At 36.6% G+C, this 22,214-nt stretch overlaps 1 protein-coding gene across 6 annotated transcripts in view; it reads right to left on the reverse strand.

The window, feature by feature from the left end:
• Window positions 1-419: 419 nt before the first annotated feature.
• LOC138700895 (nucleoside hydrolase-like) overlaps window positions 420-22,214 on the reverse strand; it is a 35,309-nt gene continuing 13,514 nt past the window's right edge. For 4 of the 6 annotated variants that reach the window (XM_069827298.1, XM_069827301.1, XM_069827300.1 and 1 more), the window contains exons 2-6: window positions 20,619-20,710; window positions 14,579-14,767; window positions 10,987-11,164; window positions 5,581-5,837; window positions 422-1,555 (exon numbers count right to left, since the gene is read on the reverse strand). In XM_069827298.1, the coding sequence (XP_069683399.1) occupies window positions 1,214-1,555; window positions 5,581-5,837; window positions 10,987-11,164; window positions 14,579-14,767 (966 nt within the window). In that variant the 5' untranslated portion in view covers window positions 20,619-20,710 and the 3' untranslated portion in view covers window positions 422-1,213. Of the gene's footprint in view, window positions 1,556-5,580; window positions 5,838-10,986; window positions 11,165-14,578; window positions 14,768-20,618; window positions 20,711-22,214 lie in introns of all 6 variants that reach the window. The other 2 variants (XM_069827297.1, XM_069827302.1) reach the window with 2 other exon arrangements.

A 22,214-nucleotide genomic window follows, 5' to 3' on the forward strand; every position in this document is an offset into this window, starting at 1 on the left:
TCCTTGAAAAATTTCGATAGGACTGATATTTAATAAGATAAATGAGTTTAAAATTAAAATAACTGCCATCTAAGGCCGTGTAATGAATTAAAAAACAAATGACTTCGTCTGTAAGGGGCCTTGGACAGCAACAATCGAAAGCTATGAAAGATAGCCTACAGATAATGTTTCTGTGTTTGTATGAAGTAATATCGGAAGCTAAATTAACCGATTTGTATAATTAATTATTATTTCACCATTGGAAAGTGTAGTGTCTCTAGATGGACATAATGCTATAATGTTACTAGAGTAACTTCTGATATAATATAATATAATATAATATAATATAATATAATATAATATAATATAATATAATATGTAATATAATATAATATAATTTAAGTTATTTGAAGGGTTCAGAACCATAGTGGGCCAAGCGCCATTTACTGAATACGTAGAAAACAAGGGTTAAAATTAAGTTATTACCATAATTCAATGGAAACCTATAACAAGTAATATAAAGTATACACATTAATTCTAAATGATGTCAATCTTCATTAAACTATGGTTGAATGTAATAAAAATTAAGAAACATGTTAAAGGAATTGTCATTGCACCAAATGAGTGTCTCTGGACCAAAATGATCGCATTTTAATTATTTGGATGCAATTTAAATTAAGTAACATATTAAACGATTTATCCTTCTATCAAACACGAATGTTCCCTGGATCAAATGTCCTATTTTAATTATGTAATTACTTTATATTTATTTCTAACGGGTGCAGCGGAGCGCACGGGTACGGCTGGTCCTTAATAAAACTCAAGAATAAAGGTATTTTACAAACAATTTCAAATTAATGTAAATCTCAAAATACTGAGATAAAGACAAATATTTATATGACATATTTTGCTCAGAATGTCTTCGGAAATAAGCTCCATAAGGGACGGTAATTTTCGTGAATCACCCTGTATATAGAACTTAGGTTTTTTCCATAGTGAGATGTTATAATCATATTTCATATTAAACTTATCAATTTTGACTATTAAGTTCAAACCATCTTCGATCTTGGAACACAAAATTGTGAACACACGCAATATTTTATCACGAGCCGCCACTGCTTTGAAGGGCTGGAGTGAGACCGTAACAGGCCACTTGGTCTGATACTTGGATGATGACAAAATTATGCGGGGTTTTCATTCTCGCAGTCACTTTGGAGTCGTTCATTAAGCTACGTTAGTCTAATTCGTTTGGCTCGGGGGCGAAGGCCTCCAGTAGCATCTGCTTGTACAGCTCCACGTCCACTCGCTCCACGAGGGTGACATTGGGGTCTCGGCCCAGTTTCTGCAGGTGGTCCACGACCATGGCGCCTCTAGTGGCCTCGCCGCTCAGCTCCACCGTGACGTAGGCGCGCTTGAGAACAGTAGCGACGCGTGGCTCTAGCAAGATGGCGGCGGCGAGGGGGTCGCAGCGCGCCCAGACGCCGTACAGCTCCTGCTCCAACATGACGCGCTCCACCTTGTTCATGAGGCGCGCCTGCGCACTGGCCACGGCGCCTAGCACGTTCTTGCGCCACTCCTGTAACATGCAGAGCAGAGCTTGTGAACTTCATTCCATACTAGGTGACTCCGCATCTCAAATCGACCGAAATATAGAGAAAATTGAACTTTAAATACAATGAAACTTTTTCTGTCAGTTGACAACTGTGATATAATGCTTTGTGCAAAGTTTGAGGCATCAGAACTCCATACTTACTTACTGGCTTTTAAGGAACCCGAAGGTTCATTGCCGCCCTCACATAAGCCCGCCATCGGTCCCTATCCTGAGCAAGATTAATCCAGTCCCTACCATCATATCCCAACTCCCTCAAATCCATTTTAATATTATCCTCCCATCTACGTCTTGGCCTCCCCAAAGGTCTTTTCCCCTCTGGCCTCCCAACTAACACTCTATATGCATTTCGGGATTCGCCCATCCAGTATAGGGCAGCGAAATTTGTTAAAGGTAAAAGAGAAGATGGAAACGATACGATAAAAGAACTTAAATGGGAAACTTTGGAAAACAGACGTAGGAAAACTAGAATAACATCACTGTATAGAGCACATCTAGGTCAGAAAGCATGGGTAGACATAACGGCTCGGTTAGAAAAGCCAACGTACTATGGTAGGAACGATCATGTAGGAAACAGAAAACGGATGTAGGTAAATTCTCATTTTTAAATAGAACTATAAATGATTGGAATGACCTACCTGCAGCGGTCTTTGAGGGCTGTCCTTCCTTAAGGAGATTCAAGAATAATTTAAAAAGTTGTGTATAAAGTGAAAATTAAAATTAAGGTGGCATTTCTTTTTTAATGTGACATGTATTTATCTAGCCTGACGAGTTTACTTCCTTGTTTTGAATTGTAAATTATTTAAAAATAGCGTGTAAGAGGGTCTTAGACTAGAAATGTTTAGTTTAAATGTAGTTCTGTTTATAAGTATGCATAAGGGTGTAATTATTTGACTTATTTGAACTGTTGTATCAGTGAAGCGAGGTGAGTCGGTGAAGTTATGGTTTTACAGTGCAGTGAACAGTTCCGATCAGTGATAATTTATAGCGTCAATGAAATGTGTTCTATAGTGTCAGTGAAATGTGTTACAGAGTGTCAGTGAAATGTGTGCTAAAGTGTCAGTGAAATGCGTCATAGTGCCACTACAGTGAATGAGATGAGAGTAAAGTGAAAGACTATTGAAACTTATGTAGGGCCTATATATAATTATGTAGGTTGTATTGTAAATTAGGTATTTTATTTTATGTTTTATTATTATTGTGTTAAATTGTATTGTGTATTATTATTGTATTGTGTGTAAAATTGTATATGTGTTGTAAAATTGTATTGTGTATTGTAAATTTTATTGTGTATTGGTTATCATTTTATTGTGTATTGTTAATATTGTATATACCACTGCCACCGGGTGCTTGCCCACTTGCAGTGTAAATAAATACATACATACGTGCAACATGCCCTGCAACTTCATAGTGTTTAAATTAAAAATATTTAAATTTATCGTGTTTTCATAAAATTAAAAACTTTAAACTGTTGTGGCTCCGAAACGCTTTCACACAATGATCAAAATCATGGTTTATTTTGATGCTGAGAAATTAAAGTTTATATTTACATGTAAACAGTTTTTCTTACTTTTTATGGAAATGGAGAAATTTAGATTTTTCCTCATTAAGACGCCTTTGTACACCAAAAAATATTTTTTAAAACACATGGTCATATTCCGCATTGAAAGTACAAATAAACACACATTTTTTACTGGTGGTACGTTGATAAGAAAGTATTGAAAACATCAAATAAAGAAAATAAATAGTACGCGCGTGAACTAACCAGCTGACTGTGAGGCGGGAGCTAGCCTAGGCAAGCAAGGCCAGGAGACAAACATGTGATGTTTCGTCTTGCAGTCATGGCTGGGCTAGCTTTATCACAAGTTTTTATAAACACAGGAGTAAAATGACGCCCAACGCTCGCTTATCTTCAGCTCTCGGCCAGTGCGTGCGGTACTGCGCCGTTCAAATCTAGGCGTGTGAAAATAATTTATTTAATACCCTCGAAACTTATTGCCGTACCACTAAGCAAACAATGCCGAATCCCTCTTAATAATGCAAGGTTTTTTCTCAATTTTTTACATTTTTACAAATGGCCAAAAAACCTAAAAGTAAGTAAAATCAGATTATCTGTCTCTCTGTGTAGAATAAAAATAAGGATTACTTCTTAACATAACCTACCAAATGTCAGCTTCAAAATGAGCTCTCGTTCAATGTTCTGCAGTAAATGGTTCCAGAGTTCTGAGCGCTGAAAGAGGCTTGTTTTTATAAAATATGCTAAATTTGTCGCTCAATAATACGAAAACCGATTGACTTTCGATAGTATATTTTTGAAAATGCACTCCCCTCAGCACCTTGTATAAGTAGAGTATAAAAAAATGCGAGGTTTTTTACTGATCGATTTCATATGAATAGCCCGTATGTATCTTGGAATTTCCACTGATCGCAGATATGACATGCCAGCAGAAGAGTAAGAAGTGACTGATCTTTCTCATGAGGTGAATGACCTGCGAAAAAGTCGCATTGTTGAAATTCCTGAAGTTTTCGGCCATGTTCCCTGAGAGAAGGCTGTGATCTTGCACTTGCGGGTACAAGCTGTGGACTTCTCCGAGGTCTCTGTGCAGTCTGTCTTATTCTGGTGTTAACATTGATGTTTATTATATTTTGTGTTTTGTTAAGCTATGTGAAAACATGTGAAATTACTAGTGTTGAGGGATTTAATCGATTACTCGATAAATTTCTGTTGTAAGATTAATCGATCAAAAATATTTAATCGAATAATCGAGTCGATTAAAATTAATCGGTTGTAGTTGATATTATTATTTTCTTAATACCAACTCACACTAAAAATTCCAACAATATTTCTTACTTGGAATTTGCTTACTTAAAAGCACAATAGTACTGTTATTTTCTAACTGTAAACCAGGTAGAGCAGGGAAAATCTTTGCACAAACAATTGAGAAAGAGATGGAGATATGAGGACAGTGACCTAGTCTACCTCTATTGAAAGTTGAAACACAATGCGAAACCCTTATTAAGTTTTATGGTTTTCCAAGAAAACTTCCACCTTGTTGTCAGTTCATCTTCTTGGCATATGAAATACATACTTTTCTGGGATTCGTTCCCCTCATCCCTTATAAAATAGCCATGTCTGTGTGCAGCTGAAAACATAACTACCTTCTTCTCTTTTTAAAATCTGGTAATTCGATTACAATAGGGGCCAGTCTTCTGTTTCGACCGCTGTACTTTTGCAGTTGCAGTTTCTGTACTGAGTTTGTATATGAAGGTCGTGTGTTTAGTTTGATAAAGAAAAAAAATGAGTTTCCTGTGGTTTGTGAAAAGTGTAAACTCCATTATGTCATATGAAAATTTGAGAGGTAAACGTTTGGATTTAAATTGAACGATCGTGGAGAAGTGCTTGACAGAAAAAAAGTTTTTTCGTGTTTAGTGATGCAGGAAACATTGTTACTAAACGTAGAGTGGCACTTAATTCGGAGCATGTGAATGCACTCACATGTTTAAAATCATGGATGAAGCAGTATTAACTAGGTGAGTCTTCATACTTTTTGTTATTTATGTTTGTCTCAAAAATTCCCGGAGAAATTGACACAATAAATTATGAGCCTCATGATAAATATGTTAGCCAGTAATTAAAACAGTTGTTTTGTAATACAGCGATACAATATATTATTATACAGATATGCAACATTTAAGACTTATGCTTATCACCGAACACAAGTTAAATTTAACAATAATTGTGTATTACAGTATATTAAAATTTTTTTTTCAACTCGATGAAAGCTCAGTTAATCTATCGATTAAATTCAAATAATTAATCGATTAAATATTTTGATCGATCCACAGCACTAGAAATTACATTTATTACAATGGATTGGAAATGATTCCATCTTTACCACGGAGAGAAAAGTTACGTTACTCAAAATCAACTGTAACTATTCCAATGACCTAGAATGGACTTGTTAAAATCCGGTCCCTAACAATGGACTCACGTAGGGTAGTCTGCCATGCAGGAAGGCTGCCTCCCAGGGGAAGATGGTGATGGGGCAGCGCATGTTGTGGATGACGACGTGCGCAGCCTCGGGGTCGCAGTAGAAGTTGAACTCTGCCGCTGCCGTCACGTTGCCTATTCCGCCGGAGTTGCCGCCCATGACGAAGACCTCCTTGAGGTTGGAGCAGAAGGCGGGGTCCATGCGCGCCGCCAGGGCCACGTTGGTGAGGGGGCCCAGGCACAGCAGCGTCACCTCGCCTGATTTTAAACAAGATCACTGATAATTCCTTACGTCTTTGAATGTGAGATGTTCAGTTCTTGAACACTAGAAATGCCCCTTTTCCATATATATGCCCAATTGTGGCTGTATGACATTCCTTAATTTTGCCAAGATGTTGTTCATCTGGAATCTGAGGTTGAAACTTTTATAGAAGTGCAGATATTAGGAATACGTAGAAAGACTGAGGAGTCAAATTGATACCCGTCCCAGTGGCGGTTCCTCGGGGGAGGGAAGGGAGGAACGTCCTCCTCACAGTTTTCTTCTTTTGAAAGTAAATACCAAATAAAATATGTGCCTTGAAATTCGAGGAAGATTCGATAATATTTAAGTTCACAGCTATAAGAAAACCTCGGTTGATCGAGTTTTAAACCACGTGCTGCTAGAAAACTGTGAGAAAGATGCGAGATTGTTTGTGTGGAGGAAAGGCACTCCATTCCTCCTCTACTGCAGTTAACACACATAGACAACAGCGCGCTAGCGGCCAGAGAAAGAAGCAGAGTTTTAAAGCAAGTAAATGAACGGATAGGGAAGAGATCCTCCTCTGAATCAGTCATGGGCGGGAAATAGAAACCGACTGGTCATGCAGCAGGCTCGCTACCGCTGCCATCTAACGGCTGCATTCAACCAGACTATAACACATCTAGGAGGAGGCACAATAAAAAGAGTTTTAACGCAACGCTATGAAAGACACCATGTAAACTTTTTTTAAAAAATTATGAATAAAAAATATTATTCATTGCATTTTATATAGGCTACTATTCATGGTTTGAAACTTTCAAGGATATTTGAAAGTTAAAGTCGGGTTTATGTAAAACAAAGAGGAAGTAGTTCTACGTTAGTATCGCAGATCTTTTTGGCCCCTGAAATTCACTTCCATTCACTGTCTACTAGACAGGGCAACAGCCAAGTTGTCAGTTTTGCAGAAATATATTTGAAACTGAAAGTAGGTACTGCAAACTGCATTATTTTTAACATAAAAAATTAATCGGCCACTGGCAGCTTTGAACAACAATGGTAGTATGACTTTACAAGAACTGACATTCTTCAAAAGCATGTGATACTGAACTTGTAAAATGTACATGTGGCAACACAGACCACGTGGGTGGGTGCAGTGTTCTCGCTTTCCTAACAGATTATTTCCCATTTCCATTTCCGTAAAACGGTTCCGGTTACGAGTTAGTAGCTAGTCTCTTCCAACACGTGTGATGCTGTAGTGTGCGTGAAAAATGCTGCGAGGTGAATTTCCTTGTAATTGTTAATTTGCGCAATTATTCAACAATGAATGGAAGTGAAATCATAATATATTTTGGACAATTTAGGAAACTCAGTTTACAAGAACAGATTATTGCTATACAGAAGGGAAGGCCAACCCCAACACTACCTGGTCTTACATGTACTGTCATTGCAAGTTATCTTGAACCTTACATCCCCCAAGTCTGTCTTTGGAACTGCTCGGTACGGCGTGTACTCATCAACGTAACGACACGGCAAGGATGCCCCTCCCTCGGGTACGTGGCTCTTTTCAGAAAACGTTGGTTCTTTTACTTTACGGCTCTCTACTGTAAAAGAACTTGGTTCAATACAGAAATCATCTTTTCTCGATACTCCGGTTTTGAGAGGAGAACATAGTTTCGTAGCAAGCTTTAATTAACCTGTAAGTAATGAGTAAGTATTTAAATATAATCGTGTGTACACTCCTCTCTCATCCGGGCTGGGGACCGGCAATGGCGGAGTTACTACAGCTACTTCTGTACATTATATAGGCCTGCATGACTTACACATTCAGCTGATATGTACATATTCTTAAAACAATATTTTACAGGCTTATTATTTGAATTTACATTAATTTACAATTATATGCAATCCATATTCCTATCATTGCTGCCATCATCGCTTGGTCCAAAATTAATTATTTCGCCAATGGCATCATCCATTCGGAATTATCTTCTTAATCGTAGGTACTACTTTCTGAACAGATAGAATTCTTCGATTGCATCCCGAATAACATGTTGATCGAAGTCGTCCACTTCAACTTTACACAAGTCTAATTCTGGAATGAAATAATATGTTTAGTAGAACTATAAGAAAATAATAACTTGCAACAATAATTCATTATGTCGCTCTCAATACACACACTATTGTACATAACTATTATAGCAATAATTTCTAAACATTACATACCTATTCTTTCCCGGAGTAGTGTGAGGTTCATTCGATTGTTATTCAATATTATTCTTAATTCTCTTCACGGAACTAATACTTTTGCCAGAGCATTTAGCCGCTCTCTCATATTCGTTAGCAAGAGGTTCCAGCAAATATTTGTTTAATTTTTCCTCCTTGCAACGCTTAATTTTACTATATTTGCGATAATTTCTCTTTCTCGGCTATGGATACCAGCGTTACTTTTTCTCCGCGGTGGTGTGATTTCACCATAATTACTACCCTGTGGTTGCTGCTTCATGGTAACACTACTGGTACGCAGTGAAGGAAATAGCTCTATGTTTTTTGACAAGAGATTATGCTGCGGAGCATGCGCAAACAACTCAGTTGGCTCCACCCGCGTTACGCGCTTCCTTCCCTCTGCCCCTCTGACCCCGCTCAGAAGGTTCAAGATAACTTGCAATAACAGTATGCATGTAAGCTAATTTGTAGCATGTCTCATTCAAGAAGGTGTCATTGCGTGCTGTTAACTTCTTTCCTCCTCTTAAGAAATATGCAGGAGCCGCCACTGCCGTCCATATTATCAGTAAGTAGCAGCCCGAAGACTTGTCTGAACCTCACAAGTGACACCAATAAGGTATCACTCATGAGGGAACTAAGACAGGAGATAATGGGGTAGGGTGGCCAGTTCCTTTCCCTCTCCATTGCATACATCGCTGACTAGATATATACTACACTGATCAGACTTGAGATGTAATTATCAGTAATATTATCCAATAGTGATTAGTTTTGGACTCAATTCCACGCTTTCAGACGTAAAATACATAAAATGAGAAAACTGCTATGTTTGAAAACCAGGGAGTAGCGTCACATTCGTAAACACGGCGCCGATACTGTAGCTTTTACGGAATTTTTAAGTAACTCTACTTCAGTGGTTGAGAATAGTTCTTACAACAGTTGGAAAAAAAAATATTAACGAAAATATCATTCCAGACAGTATGTGGCACAATTAATAGAACTTTGAAGAATAAAAGCAGAAAGGACACAAAAATGAAATTCTACAATGTAATGGCAGTCCCTACTCTTTTATATGGAAGTGAAACAAAACCTGAAGTTAGTAAAATACAAGCGGCAGAGATGAGATTCTTGCGGAAAGTAAAAGGATGCACGAGATTAGATAGAATTAGAAATGAAGATATTAGGCAGAACTAGGAGTATAAGTACCCACTTATTGATAAAATAGACAATTACAGACAAGATTGGAAATTACATGTAGAGAGAATGGACGACTACAGACTTCCTAAGAAAGCAATAAATTATAAACCAAAAGGACGACCGATGAAAAGATGGAGTGACCTTTGAAGCCGGAACGGGCAATTGCCCATACCATGAATTGAAGAAGAAGAAGAAGAAGAAGATTACTTACTAAAAAGACAGTAACTTTAATCTCCAACACTATAATCTATATATATAATTTGAACTGGTAATGGAAATTACGGGAAAACGGCTGAACGGATTTTAATAAATGACCCCTCATTTTGAAGCTTGGAACCCAAAGTTTTTTCAGAAAAATAGTAACTTTCAGCGTTTTCCTACATAATTTTCATATTTTCAAAAATCCATCTTTCGTCAGTTTTGAGAACTAGTGCATCATTTCAGAATAAAACAAAACACACACTAGCCCACAATAAACAATAGGCTATTACACGAAGGCCATGACCTGCAGGATTGCCGACATATTTAGAGCTCAAATTCAATTGGTTATTAAAAGCTTCAAGACTTACTATAAATAATTTACAGGTCTGATTCTGCGGTGTGTAATTTTCTGAATACAGCTGTGTATTGGATATTAAATTCTACAAAACTTGAGGTGGTTTGATGACATTATTACCATTAGAAATGAAATATTATTATAAATAATGCCATGATGTGACTATTTTTCATTAATATTGTACGTATTAATGCTATATATTGATGATATGAAAGTGAAACTTTTGGGGTTATATAAGTAGATGTAGAGAATATCTTAAATTAGATCTTCATTTCTATAATTTACTGAATGGCGGCTATATATAACTACAAAACTTACGTAAGATAATAATATTCTTATTAAAATCAAATATTTTGACAGTTATTAATCAAGTGGGGTTGGGTCTTTTTCATATACTTAATGGCGGTGTGGTGTAGATATTTATATGCGTGATTCTCTTCAGTATTGGCTCGAGAGAGCGCAAAAATTACAGTTCCTAAGGAAAGACCAAAAGGTATTACTTACTGATAAAATAAGAGGCCTACAAAATTTTGTAGTCTCCAGATCATTTCAGCAAGATCTCTTAGTAGGATAAAATGATTTTACCCTCTACATTTCAAGCTCTACATGCAGCAGCTGTACCAAGATGCTATGTCTGTTGTTCGAAAGCATAGCAAACCTGATTTTTTTTAACTTTCACCTACAATCCACAATGACCTGAAATAGCTATTGCTTTACTCCCACATGAAAAACCCACTGATCGTCCTGACATTGTTACTTGCGTTTTCGCGTTGAAACTGAAAAACTGAAGGTGATAGGTTCAAGAAAAAGTATTTGACATAAAAAACATTCACAGGGAGTATGTTTCATTATTACGGAAGCAAATAACTTTCAAAATGTCTGCTATTCTTTATTGAAAATAAATCTGAAAAATTTTTATTTGAATGTCTAATTTACTTAGTTTGCTGCACAAGCCACTAGTATTACTAGAATGTTACTGTTTTGTGCTACCAATTACATTTTTATTTTGACGCATTACATTGCATATTACACAACCAAATCATTTTTCCGCATGTATTAAGGCAATTTAAAACAAGGGGTCAAAACGACCCCCCTCGGTCTTTCTAGGTATGTCACTATATTCAGCCTTTGCAGTGTTTACATTACCACAACAATGTCAATATTGGGGCAGTACAGATTCCTGTCCTGGCACTGACCTGGGTGCTCCGCCGTGACGCGCGTCAGGTAGTTGACGGCGTGCTCGCGCTGCAGCGTGGCCTCCACGTCCGGCGCGTCGGGGTACTCGAAGTCTCCGAAGCCATCGGCGCCGTGTATGTTGGAGGCTCGCTCGAACCCGCGCACCAGCGACGTGGCGGCCCCCCGGTACACCGGAATCTGCGAGGAAAGCATTCCACGTGCATTCCTTCCGGGACAGAAATGCACAATATTTCTACTATTCGTTCAGTGTAGCACCTGATATTCAGATGTTAATTATTTTCATTGTATACTTAACAATATAGTGGACCGTGATATTGCGTGATGGCCGTGCTAACAAATGTAAGTAACCTATTAAAATATCTTAATTTGTACAATAATCTGTTTCTATAGTTATAAAATTATTTATGCTCGACCATGCCAAAACGTAGTAATTATCCTACACCTGGTAGCAGACCTTTAATGCATGTCATTAAAGTACACCTACTCATTAAAGGTCAGGTCTTTCAGCCAATGACGACTCAGGTTACAACTGTTCAGCCAATGACAGGTCAGCTTTCTACCGTTATAAAACCGCAAGTATCGATTATTCTCGGATATGCAATCGAAAGAGAATTAGCGAAAAGTCACGGAGGCTGGAAATCCAATACTGTCGCAGAAGGTTATGTTCTGTTATTATAATAATTAGCGTTAATTGTAAATAATGTTCAAATAAATTCAATTTGTCATCTCGTTTTTCAATGTCTAATTTAATTTCAATGTTATCTCTGTAGGTTCTTATGGCCTAGCAAGGTCAATGTGGACATCTGTTCCTGGGAAAAAATCAATACTTTCGCGTCTGCGCACATCTCACAACATACGGAACATTGCTCAAATAAAATTAATAATATCAAGTTAGAAATATGGTCGAGCATAAAAAGTCGTATGAAACTCGCCTATAATGGTAATTAAGAAGCTCGTATGAAAATTATGAAACTCGCTTGCGCTCGTTTCATAAACATCCATACTCACTTCTTAATTACCTTCATTATAGGCTCATTGCATAATGTACTATTATGGTAATATATTCGCAATATAACCCCATTCAAATATCACACCAGTCCTCATAATATGAGGATATTATCGCCGATAATTCACTAAATGAAAGTACCTAATAATAATAATAATAATAATAATAATAATAATAATAATAATAATAATAATAATAATAATAATAATAATAATAATAATCCGTAGCGCTACAGCCCGTGAAGGGCCTAGACGACCAACCAGCTGCTGGCCTCACGCCCACATGCCGAAGCAGAGGTGGACGATCATCCAACCAGAATGGAGGTATCGTGTGATTAGCACGATGATCTCCTCAGCCGTTATAGCTGGCATTCCCAACCGGATTTCGCTACCTATCGTAGCTCCCCAAGTGCATCACGATGCTGGGTGGGCACCGGTCCCATACACTGGCCGAAATTTCATGAGAAAATTTCTTCCCCCATGAGGATTCGAATCAGCGCGCATTCCGTAACGCGAGTCCTAGGCAGTATTAAATTCAAGGGTAAACTTTTGATTGTAACTGTAGAAATTATGATTAGTGAAACAGCAATATTAAACAAATATATGAGGTTATAACATTTTATTTTGAACTAGGTACTTTCATGTAGTGAATTTTCGACAAGATGAGAATTCTTGTGATATTTGAATAAGAATATTACGCGGATGTATTAATAAATAATTGAGGACCGTTTTTTTGCAAAACTTGCTAACTGCAAAATTTGCAAAATTTGCAAAATTGAGATTTTGATGGATTCGTTAACATAAGGCAGGCCTCTACATGATGTTCAAAGCGTCTTAGTAAAATTGGGTTATTTCTCTTCATTGTACCTAGTGTGTCAAAGTGTGATCGTTTTTTCAAAACTTGATTTCTGCTATAAGTGAGAGATACAGCAAAACTTGCTTACTATAGTGTTTTGTCTCTCCTGTAAAATTTAGTTTTTTCAGTTAGCAAGTTTTGCAAAAACGGTCCTCAGTGTAACATACAGAAACAGATTAACTTATACTATAAGGTTCGTTTCAGAACTGCCTGCTCATGCGTAATATCTCAATGTGTGTTCCAACAAGACTTGAATTGATTTAGAACCGGTTATGAACTTCGAATTTCTTGTTCTAACGTGCTTCGGAACTCCTTCGGAGTCACTGAAATTCGTTCTCGATTAAGAGCAGGAACTGGGAAGTCTGAACTGCTGACGCATGCGCAGATGGCGTAATATGAGGTTACGATTAAAACGCTTCGAGACTGCGCAGGTTAAAATAAAAAATAGTCGATCATGAGTGATTTGGAGGGTGATAGTCATTTATTTTACGAAGAATTAAGTTCGGAAGATGAATATAATTTTAATATGAGAAGAAACTCAGAAGGCCGTGAAATAACAGTTCAAGAAATGTTTCAACAACGTAAAATTCCGAACTATAGGGGAACAACTTACAAAACTCCGTTGGTCTGCGCATGCGTCAATCTTAAAGAGTGACACAATATACTATTCACTTCCTCCTTCCTAATTGTCAGCCAATAGTAGCGCGTCAGATGACTTGTCAATCCATAGCGACAATGGTTCAGATTAATGGAGGAAAACTCCAGATTCCACCTCCAGCATAAGCTGTAAGGTTTAGTAACCTCCTACAACGGAGTTTTTCCAGTTGTAGACCTATAGTTTTGAAAACGTACACAACTACAGATTAAGGTATTTAATAGTTATGTTTGCTAGAACGCCCATCACGGAATACCACGGCACACTGTATTCTTAAGGAGACAATGAAAATATTTAACATCTGAACATCAGATGCGAAAAGATATTAAACAAATGCACATCAGGTGAACAAGTTTGCAGTTGATAGTTAACTTTGACTTTATAAACGCAATAGGCCTACATTTTCACACTGCATTGTACAGTAGTGGCAAAAAAAAAAAACCGGACCGATCCTTGTAGCTGATTTCAGAGCCTTGTTCACTCAGAACACGATAGACTGGTAACTAAGACTTTCGCGGTTGGAATCCTGCCTGGGAAGGAAACTTTTTTTGTTCCTTATTCAATACTTTTCGATTGCAGCGATATTTTACTAGGCCTACTTAATTAACTTATTATTCCCAGAACATGAATTTTACCGGCAATCGAAAAGTATTGGGAATAAATTTGAATAAGGAACAAAAAAAAGTTTCCTACCCAGGGAGGATTCGAACCACGAAAGCCTTAGTTACCCGTCTATCGTGCTCTGGAGTGAACAAGGCTCTGAAATCAGCTACAAGGGTCGGTCCGGTTTTTTTGCCACTACTGTACATTGGTGCACGAGCGAAATAGTAAGCACAATCAGCAACATCATCGCGGCTATCACCAACTTATTTTCATCGCCATAACCAACTGCTTCGCTATCACCACGATTTTCATCTTCGTCTCTAAGTTCAGTTAGTAGGACCACCTGATCTCTAGAAACCAAAGGATATTCCAATTCAGGGGTGAAAACACCCTCTATAAGGGAATGATAAATAACAGAGATGAATTTTATTGCAACGAAGCTGATAATAGTGCCCGGAGCCGCTGCACTCACGTCAAGCCTGCGCAGCGTGTGCAGCGTCTTGAGCGTGTTGGCGCACACGTGACGCAGGGCCGTGTTGCCGTGCACACACGTGACGCCCCAGACGCGCGCCACACCCCGACGCTCTGCCGCGGCGCACAGGATCAGCGCCATGGCGTCGTCAGAGCCCACGTCTGTGTCGACCACCAGGTTGAGCACCATCTGTGAAACGTGACGCATTCATTACACAGCTTTAAGGAATATGAACACAAGTGCGTTCGATTGGAAGGCTGAGTGTACGTGATATCATATGACTGTGTGGAATAAAATCAGTTGTTTTTTTTTTTCTGGAAGTCTGAGGGGGGAGACGGGCGATAAAAATTGTAAAAAGTGAATCTGCTTCTAAATTTTATGCATGTAGGCATATATAGGGTGTTTCAGAAAAGAGTACAAAAGTTAAGCAGGAAACGGGAATGCTGTACAGAACATTTTCAGATAGGGAAACTTGGGATCTGCGGATTCAGCTTAAGGAGACGTCAGATTACACATGTCTGTCGTTATTGCTTATCGTTTTCATATTATCTATATTTTAAGTTCTTTTCATATTTTACAAATCTGGGTTAACAATGCACAGGGACATCATTTTATTTTTACTTCAATTTTTGTTGTACCTGAGTTTTTGAATGTACTTCACTCCCACCCCTTCTACTAATGAAGTTTCAACTGTTCTCCAGACAGAATCAAGGCCGCTTATAGTAAACAGCACTGAGTTAGTGAGTATAGTACGTTCCAGAAATATCTTCGCGTTTTCCAGTGACGAAAGAACTTTTATTATTGAATCATATTTTCGCACAGGTACTGTCCGTTTGCCTACGTCGCATCCCGATTTCCCCCACCTGCTTCTGCACGCCTCTCTGTAAAAGCTGGGCTGTCTTAGCTCTTTTCTGAAAACATTAATTTCTGTTAGGAATTGGACGTTTACGTAATATTATACAACTGTTTAAAATAACTTAAATAAAAGGGGCTCGTTAAGTAATTAACTGTCACGTGATTTCCCTCCTTTCTAGGATCCTGCGGCATAACCACTTCGACGGACAGTAGATAGCATGTCTGAGTAATTTTATATTTTCGGGTCGGGCAGAAGTGAAGATTGAATTTACAGTACGTAGAGTAGGTACAGAAATATTTCAACATGAGTTACTAGTACGAAGGACGAAACTGGCAATTGGAATTAGATGCAATAGTCTATGGTGCGATAATATGCACAAAAGAACTGAAGCCTGTATCGAAATGAACGGCCACCATTTTAAAAATTGTGTTTAAATATTCATATTATGATTATTTTTCAATTGAACTTCATTCTCTATAGTGTACGCTAATGTGGTGTAGACAGTATAATATACACCGCATAATGAACACGTTCGCATGGACAGCTCAGTTCGTGAGTAAAAACTCTTATTCTTAATACAGTACTGCATTTTGATTAAATAAAAACCTAATGAAAATTATCGAACTCAAAATCGCGATATTTCCTAGTTTACGTAAATGGATGAAGTACTTTTCTTCCCTCCTATACATAGTAAAGTGATTTGTTTGTGTTTTACGCCAGTATCATCGAACTCCGGTTGTGGAAGGGGGTAGCGAACGGTGTTTCCGGTTCTCTAAAGGTATAGCCAGGTTAATATTAAAAATGTTAGTAAAAATAAAATGATGTCCCTGTACAATTTTGCACCTCAAATGTATTCGAAATGACTATCAGCAACATTTAGCATTTAAATTTATTATTTACCTGTAGGCAATCCAAAGTCATTTCAATTGTCACAGATTACATTTTTACGATTTTCAAACTCTATATATTGAAAATGAAATGACTTTTATCAATTTTTATTATTAGAATCATTTAGAGCAGGCCTGCACAAGGTTTGCGCTCTCCGAGCCGGTTCACAGCTCATGAGCGGAATGCAGATATTAGCTGCGCTCTGTATAAGGGTGAACTGGAAGAAGGGGTGATCTCGTACAAAATATACACAAAAGGAAGTACTATTACGAGTGTTTATGAAATGAATTCCCGTTCAGTGTTTGCAAAACTATCTTGGGCTATTATTAATTAATAAAGAAATATTTATTTTACAGAAGTAATAGAAATTGTATAGCTACAATATCATTTTGTTATATTTTTATTTATCAGTACATCAAAACGAGGTTTTATGCTGTTGGCAGCTGAAAGGAACAGTAGCCTACTGATCGTAATGAAACATCAGTTACAGATGTTCGATGTCTGCCTTTATTAAAGTTGATTATAGAAAACAGTTGCTCACAAATATAAATGTTGAGCCAAACATAGCAATCATTTTCACAGCCAGCCTGTGTAGTCGTGGATATTATTGCTAATGTTTAGTCTTGTAAAACTCAACCAGGCTAGTAGTATTATTCAAACGATCTTTAGCCCTTAGGTCACATTGAAGATCAATAAGTTCGAGCTGTAAATCGTTAAATGTTAAATGTTATGTTCCGTCTTTTAGATTCCTCCATACTGTACTGTAGCAGTAGGTAAGCAACGTGAAACAGTTACTGAGAATAGGCCTACACACTGCACTCCACTAGATAACTGAGTGGTCGTTTCCCTCTCCTCTACCTATAGCAAGTCTATGTCATTCTGACGTATCTTCCTCTCCGTTTCGGCGAGCGGTAAACACGGCTCTCCCGCTCCGAAGGAGCGCACGCGCTCGTTGAGCGCTGTTTGTGCAGGTATGATTTAGAAAATCAGCATCATTTTACAGAAAAAAAGTTGTCGAGTAAAATTTATTATTATTGCAGAAAATAAAGAAAATTTCCGTGACGGATGTTACAAGATTTGTGAACTCACTTCACACCTTATTAACAAAAAGTGTAAAACTCACAGGTCTCTGCATCAAGCAAAAAGATAATTCATTCTCATAGTGTCCATGTGAAAGCTATGCAAATCTCATGGCATCCAATTAGTTCACAAAAACATAATCGGTAAATATTTTATAGCTGTTTCTTGCATGTCACGGATGTTACAGATGAGTTAATGTTCTTAATTTTTCCAGTTTCAAAACAACTGTGACATTTCTAAGTCAAAATATTCACTTGAACTGTAAGATCAGTTGTTATTAATCCAAACTACTGAAAATAAGTGACAGAAGTAATATAGTGCGGAGTAAAAAGTTTCTTGATCCTGCAGCTCTGGAATTAACAGTGCAGTCTCTCAAAATATTTCTTCAACAATAGCTATTTAAAAAACATACATTAACAGCTGAGCTCTCTGTGAGTAAGTGCTGCAAACTTAGGAAACAAAACAGTACCTATTATCAGCCATATAAAACTTGTAAAATATTTTTCTTTAGAAAATAAAACATTAGAATATTTAAATTTGGAACTTTATCTATGTCCTATACTAATAATAAACATATCTGAAAAATGCTTTAATTGCAATTCCCAGTTTGCCTGGAATGGCTGTTCATCGTGTTTGTATATTACCCTATCGTCCACCAGGTGGTTCTGTCTATCGTATTTACATTGTCACATTACAAAAAATGATACGAGTCAATGACAGATCCTTTCGTACCATTCGTAGAGAGCGTTGTTAACTCCGAGTTGTAAATAGTATGAAAATACATTAAACTTGTAATATTTTAAGTAAATGTAAATAATAAGCGCAAATGTAAATAATAAATGTAGATAATATGGAAAATAGTAAGCCATAGTAATAGACCCACTATTTCCTGTGTAATATTTTCACGCTTTTAGTTAGTCACTCTATATAACGGATCTGATTCTGGACTTATTGTTGAATATATTATTGCTCATAGACCTATTTCATCATTTTTATGAAGATCCATGTGGACCTAGTTTTTAAAATGGACACTAACGTAAGACCCTATGCTACGAGTCGTTCCCTGAAAAGGTTTTATAAAAAAAAAACAAACATACATTTAAAACTTAAAGGACACTGTTCTTAGGAAATATTACAACTAAAGTTTTGAAACTGTTGCAAAAATAAAGACTATTAAATATTAGCCTATATACTGATAAGGGAATTCTTACAAAAGAGCTGTATTTTCAAACGGTCTATGATCGTAATAAATGTAAAGTAATAACGCCAAATTTCGTACTGACACAGTTTTTGACTGGGCATGGAAAATTCGGGGAATACTTAAATAGATTCCATATTAAAGACGATGCAACTTGCATTTGTGGGGAGGAATCTCAAGATGTCAAACATGTATTGTATGATTGTCCAGTCTTCTGCAGTGAAAGATACGAGCTTGAGTTGTTACTGAACACTTTATACATTTACCAAACCGTTAACCAATATACTTACCAACTCTAAATCATATAAGTATTTCGTGTCCTCCTTGAATAGAATATTCGTCAAACTGTAAAATGTTAAATTATTCCGGGAAAAAAATCGTATTATTTGTAATCAACTATAATGAAACTGTAAGTCTTCAATTTCGCATACTATAATATTGTACTATTGGTTTTAATTTTTATTTTAATTATGCATTCGATTTCTAATTTTGAGCCATTTCTTGTAATACCTGATTATTGCCAATTGTTGTTATTAATAATGTATTTAATTCGTAAATTTTAAGCCATCTCTTAGTATAGCTATTTATTGCTTCTAAAATAACATGTTTAATAGCTATTATATATTTCTTCCTATAACCATTAGATATAAATATAGAGACATGCCTTGAGGCTTTATGAAACGATCCATTCTTTCATTAAGGTGCATTCTTGTACATAATTCATGTGAATTGTAACCTTGACCAAAATTTTGTATTATAATTTTATTATTGTTTATTGCTTATAAAATATATTTTGATGCCAACTATAACCCTAATATACCTCAGGGTGAAATAGGGTTTATTAAACTGGATAATAATAAAAAATATATATATTAGCCTATATACAGGGCGGAAGTGAAATAACTTTGCGGATTGAAAGGGACGATAGGGTACACTGAAATGAATAGAAAACCTATAGGCTATTACATTTTGTGATTAAATGCACGGATAATGACAAAATTACATTTTAAGTTTCAGCAGTGCGGCACATTTCCGCTAACACACGCTTTCTCGTGATACAGATGTAAGAGGTCAACGAACTCGGTGTGTATTGGTAGATGAGCTGATCTCTGGCGCTGTGTTGCAGCCAACTCGCATCGTGCAGTGGCTTGAATTTAGAGGTTTTTAAATTAAATTTACACGAAAAGCATGCATGCTATTGAAATACGCCAGATGGATAAAATGATTATTTATTACATTTTGTATCGATAAGGACAGAAATCACTATCCTATTCACAATAAGAGGTTGTTAGACATTTGGGAAAAACATTTTTTCTGAAAAAAATTTTCCACCAATATTTATTTTATTTATTTATTTATTATTTTGCTAATAATTGTAACATAAAATATAATATATACAGAAAAACTTTAGCTCGCCCCTGAAAGAGTAGAACTCGTGCTCAGGGGCGGATTCCTGACTTGAAATTAATAATTATACAATACAATTTGTCTTATGTCTACTGTGCAATTATAGTATATAAATTTAAATTTACAATTTTTCAATTTTTATAAAATCCATACATAACTTTTTTAATTTAATACTAGAACTATTAGAATCGACAAGATTAGGATATTTAAATATAAATTTGTTATATATTCTTGGGCCTAAATTACTACTATGATTAAATACTGTAACAGTGTTGAATTTTGGTTCAAACAATCTTAAAGAATTCATACCTTTTGTTTCATAACTATGACAATACAATTCAAAATTATTTCGATGTTATAGTTTTTTTGTTACATACAACATGAGCTATTCGCTCTGAAAATCTGTAAGGCTATTTCACTTCCACCCTGTATATTATGTTACGAAAGAAATGCAATCCAATCATTAATTGTATTAGACATTGAAAGTAAACAGAAAAAAAAGTTAAATTTCAAAATTACAATTTAAATAGATATGTACTAGATAAGTTTGGTATGTTGAGTAGAATCTTATTGCGTGGTTGCATAGACAGTATTTCAGAGGTTGGACATACCTTCGTGATGAGGTGAAAAACAGGGTCAGTGGGAAGGTCTTCTACTCGTTGGGGTCGTTACAAATGGCTAGATCCATATGACTGACCAACGACTGGAAATAAAGACGAGATGTTATTAACGAAGAAAGCAAGAAACGCAAGGGAGCTTCAAGACAACATTCATATTGGAAAAGAAGTGCATGGAGACATTAAACTGAATATATGCACAGGGACGCATGAGGGAATATAATGAGGCTAAAGACACGGATACTATGTGGAGTGGAGGCGAATGGAATTAAACACTTGGGAATACAAGCGAGGGAAAGAGAAATACAGACTGTGCTGCCATCTAGTACATCAATGAAGAATTAACATGCGGAAAATTTGGTTATTAATGTTTCTTAAACCGTAAGGCCTTTTTTTTTTAGTGAGAGACAAGTATCCGGATAATTTAAATGAGATAGTTGATGTTAACAGAGCGTAGGCCTATTATGTGTAAATTTATACCGGGTGTTTCAGACCATCCGTATCAGCCTTTTTTCTCGAAATGTCACGGATGTTAGGAGGAGATCAGAACATTGTTTAACACACTGTGGTGGACATATTTGAACATTTACTATGAAGAATGTACGTACATAACATATAACATTTCTCAGAAAATACCATTTTTGTTACTTTGTGAGTAAACAAAAGTTAGAAAAAAAAAGTTTCAGTAAAAGTTGTTTCTTTTTAAAAGTAGTTTCCAATGGCACCTTCAATGACCCATGTCCCCATTTGAAATTTCGAAGTTGACCACAGGTACCCCTACTTCCGGTTTGTTACGGGAAATGGTACTACCACCAATCGATTCTTTACATAGGTTTTTGTTATCAAAATTTTTTTATGAACAACCAGTATCACATAGTTTTCGAGTAAAAAGGGCTGATACGGGTAGTCTGAAACACCCGGTATATTTTATCTGGGTTAGATTAGATTAGATTAGATTTATTTATTTAACCTGGTAGAGATAAGGCCGTCAGGCCTTCTCTGCCCCTCTACCAGGGTGTTGGGGGGATTAAGATATCTTGCCGGTATATTTGATTTTCCCTTTCACGCATATCTCATCCATTTTGCATTTTTTTGCGACGCACGATTTTATTTTGCCTGTATTATTTTAACAATTCTTCTATAGATTCATTAACAAAACTTTCACAATATACGTAAAGATTAATTTTTGATCCTACAGAATATATCTGTAATGGTAACAATTAATATTAGAGGAGAAAATTTCGCTCCGGGGCCGGGGATCGAATCCGGGTCCTTGATTCTACGTACCAAGCGCTCTAACCATTGAGCTACGCCGAAGTTCAATCCACAGCACCGGATCGAATCCCCCTCCTCCAATTTTTTTTCCTTTGTGGCCTGACTCCAAGTTCGACAGAGGAAACATGTGACTGTTGAGTGGTTAACTATTTCTTCCTTCTTTGAAATAGGAACGTGTTTTCAATGTAAACACGGTAGTGCAGTAGTACCCTCACAATAAGGCGCTGAACTGTGAGTAGAAGTGATATCTCCCACCCTGCGTTATTTTAATGTATCGATAAGTTAATTATCGTGGGTAACGTCACGTGCGGTCTC

Source organism: Periplaneta americana, chromosome 6 (genome assembly GCF_040183065.1).
Source record: "Periplaneta americana isolate PAMFEO1 chromosome 6, P.americana_PAMFEO1_priV1, whole genome shotgun sequence".
Lineage (NCBI taxonomy): Eukaryota > Metazoa > Arthropoda > Insecta > Blattodea > Blattidae > Periplaneta > Periplaneta americana.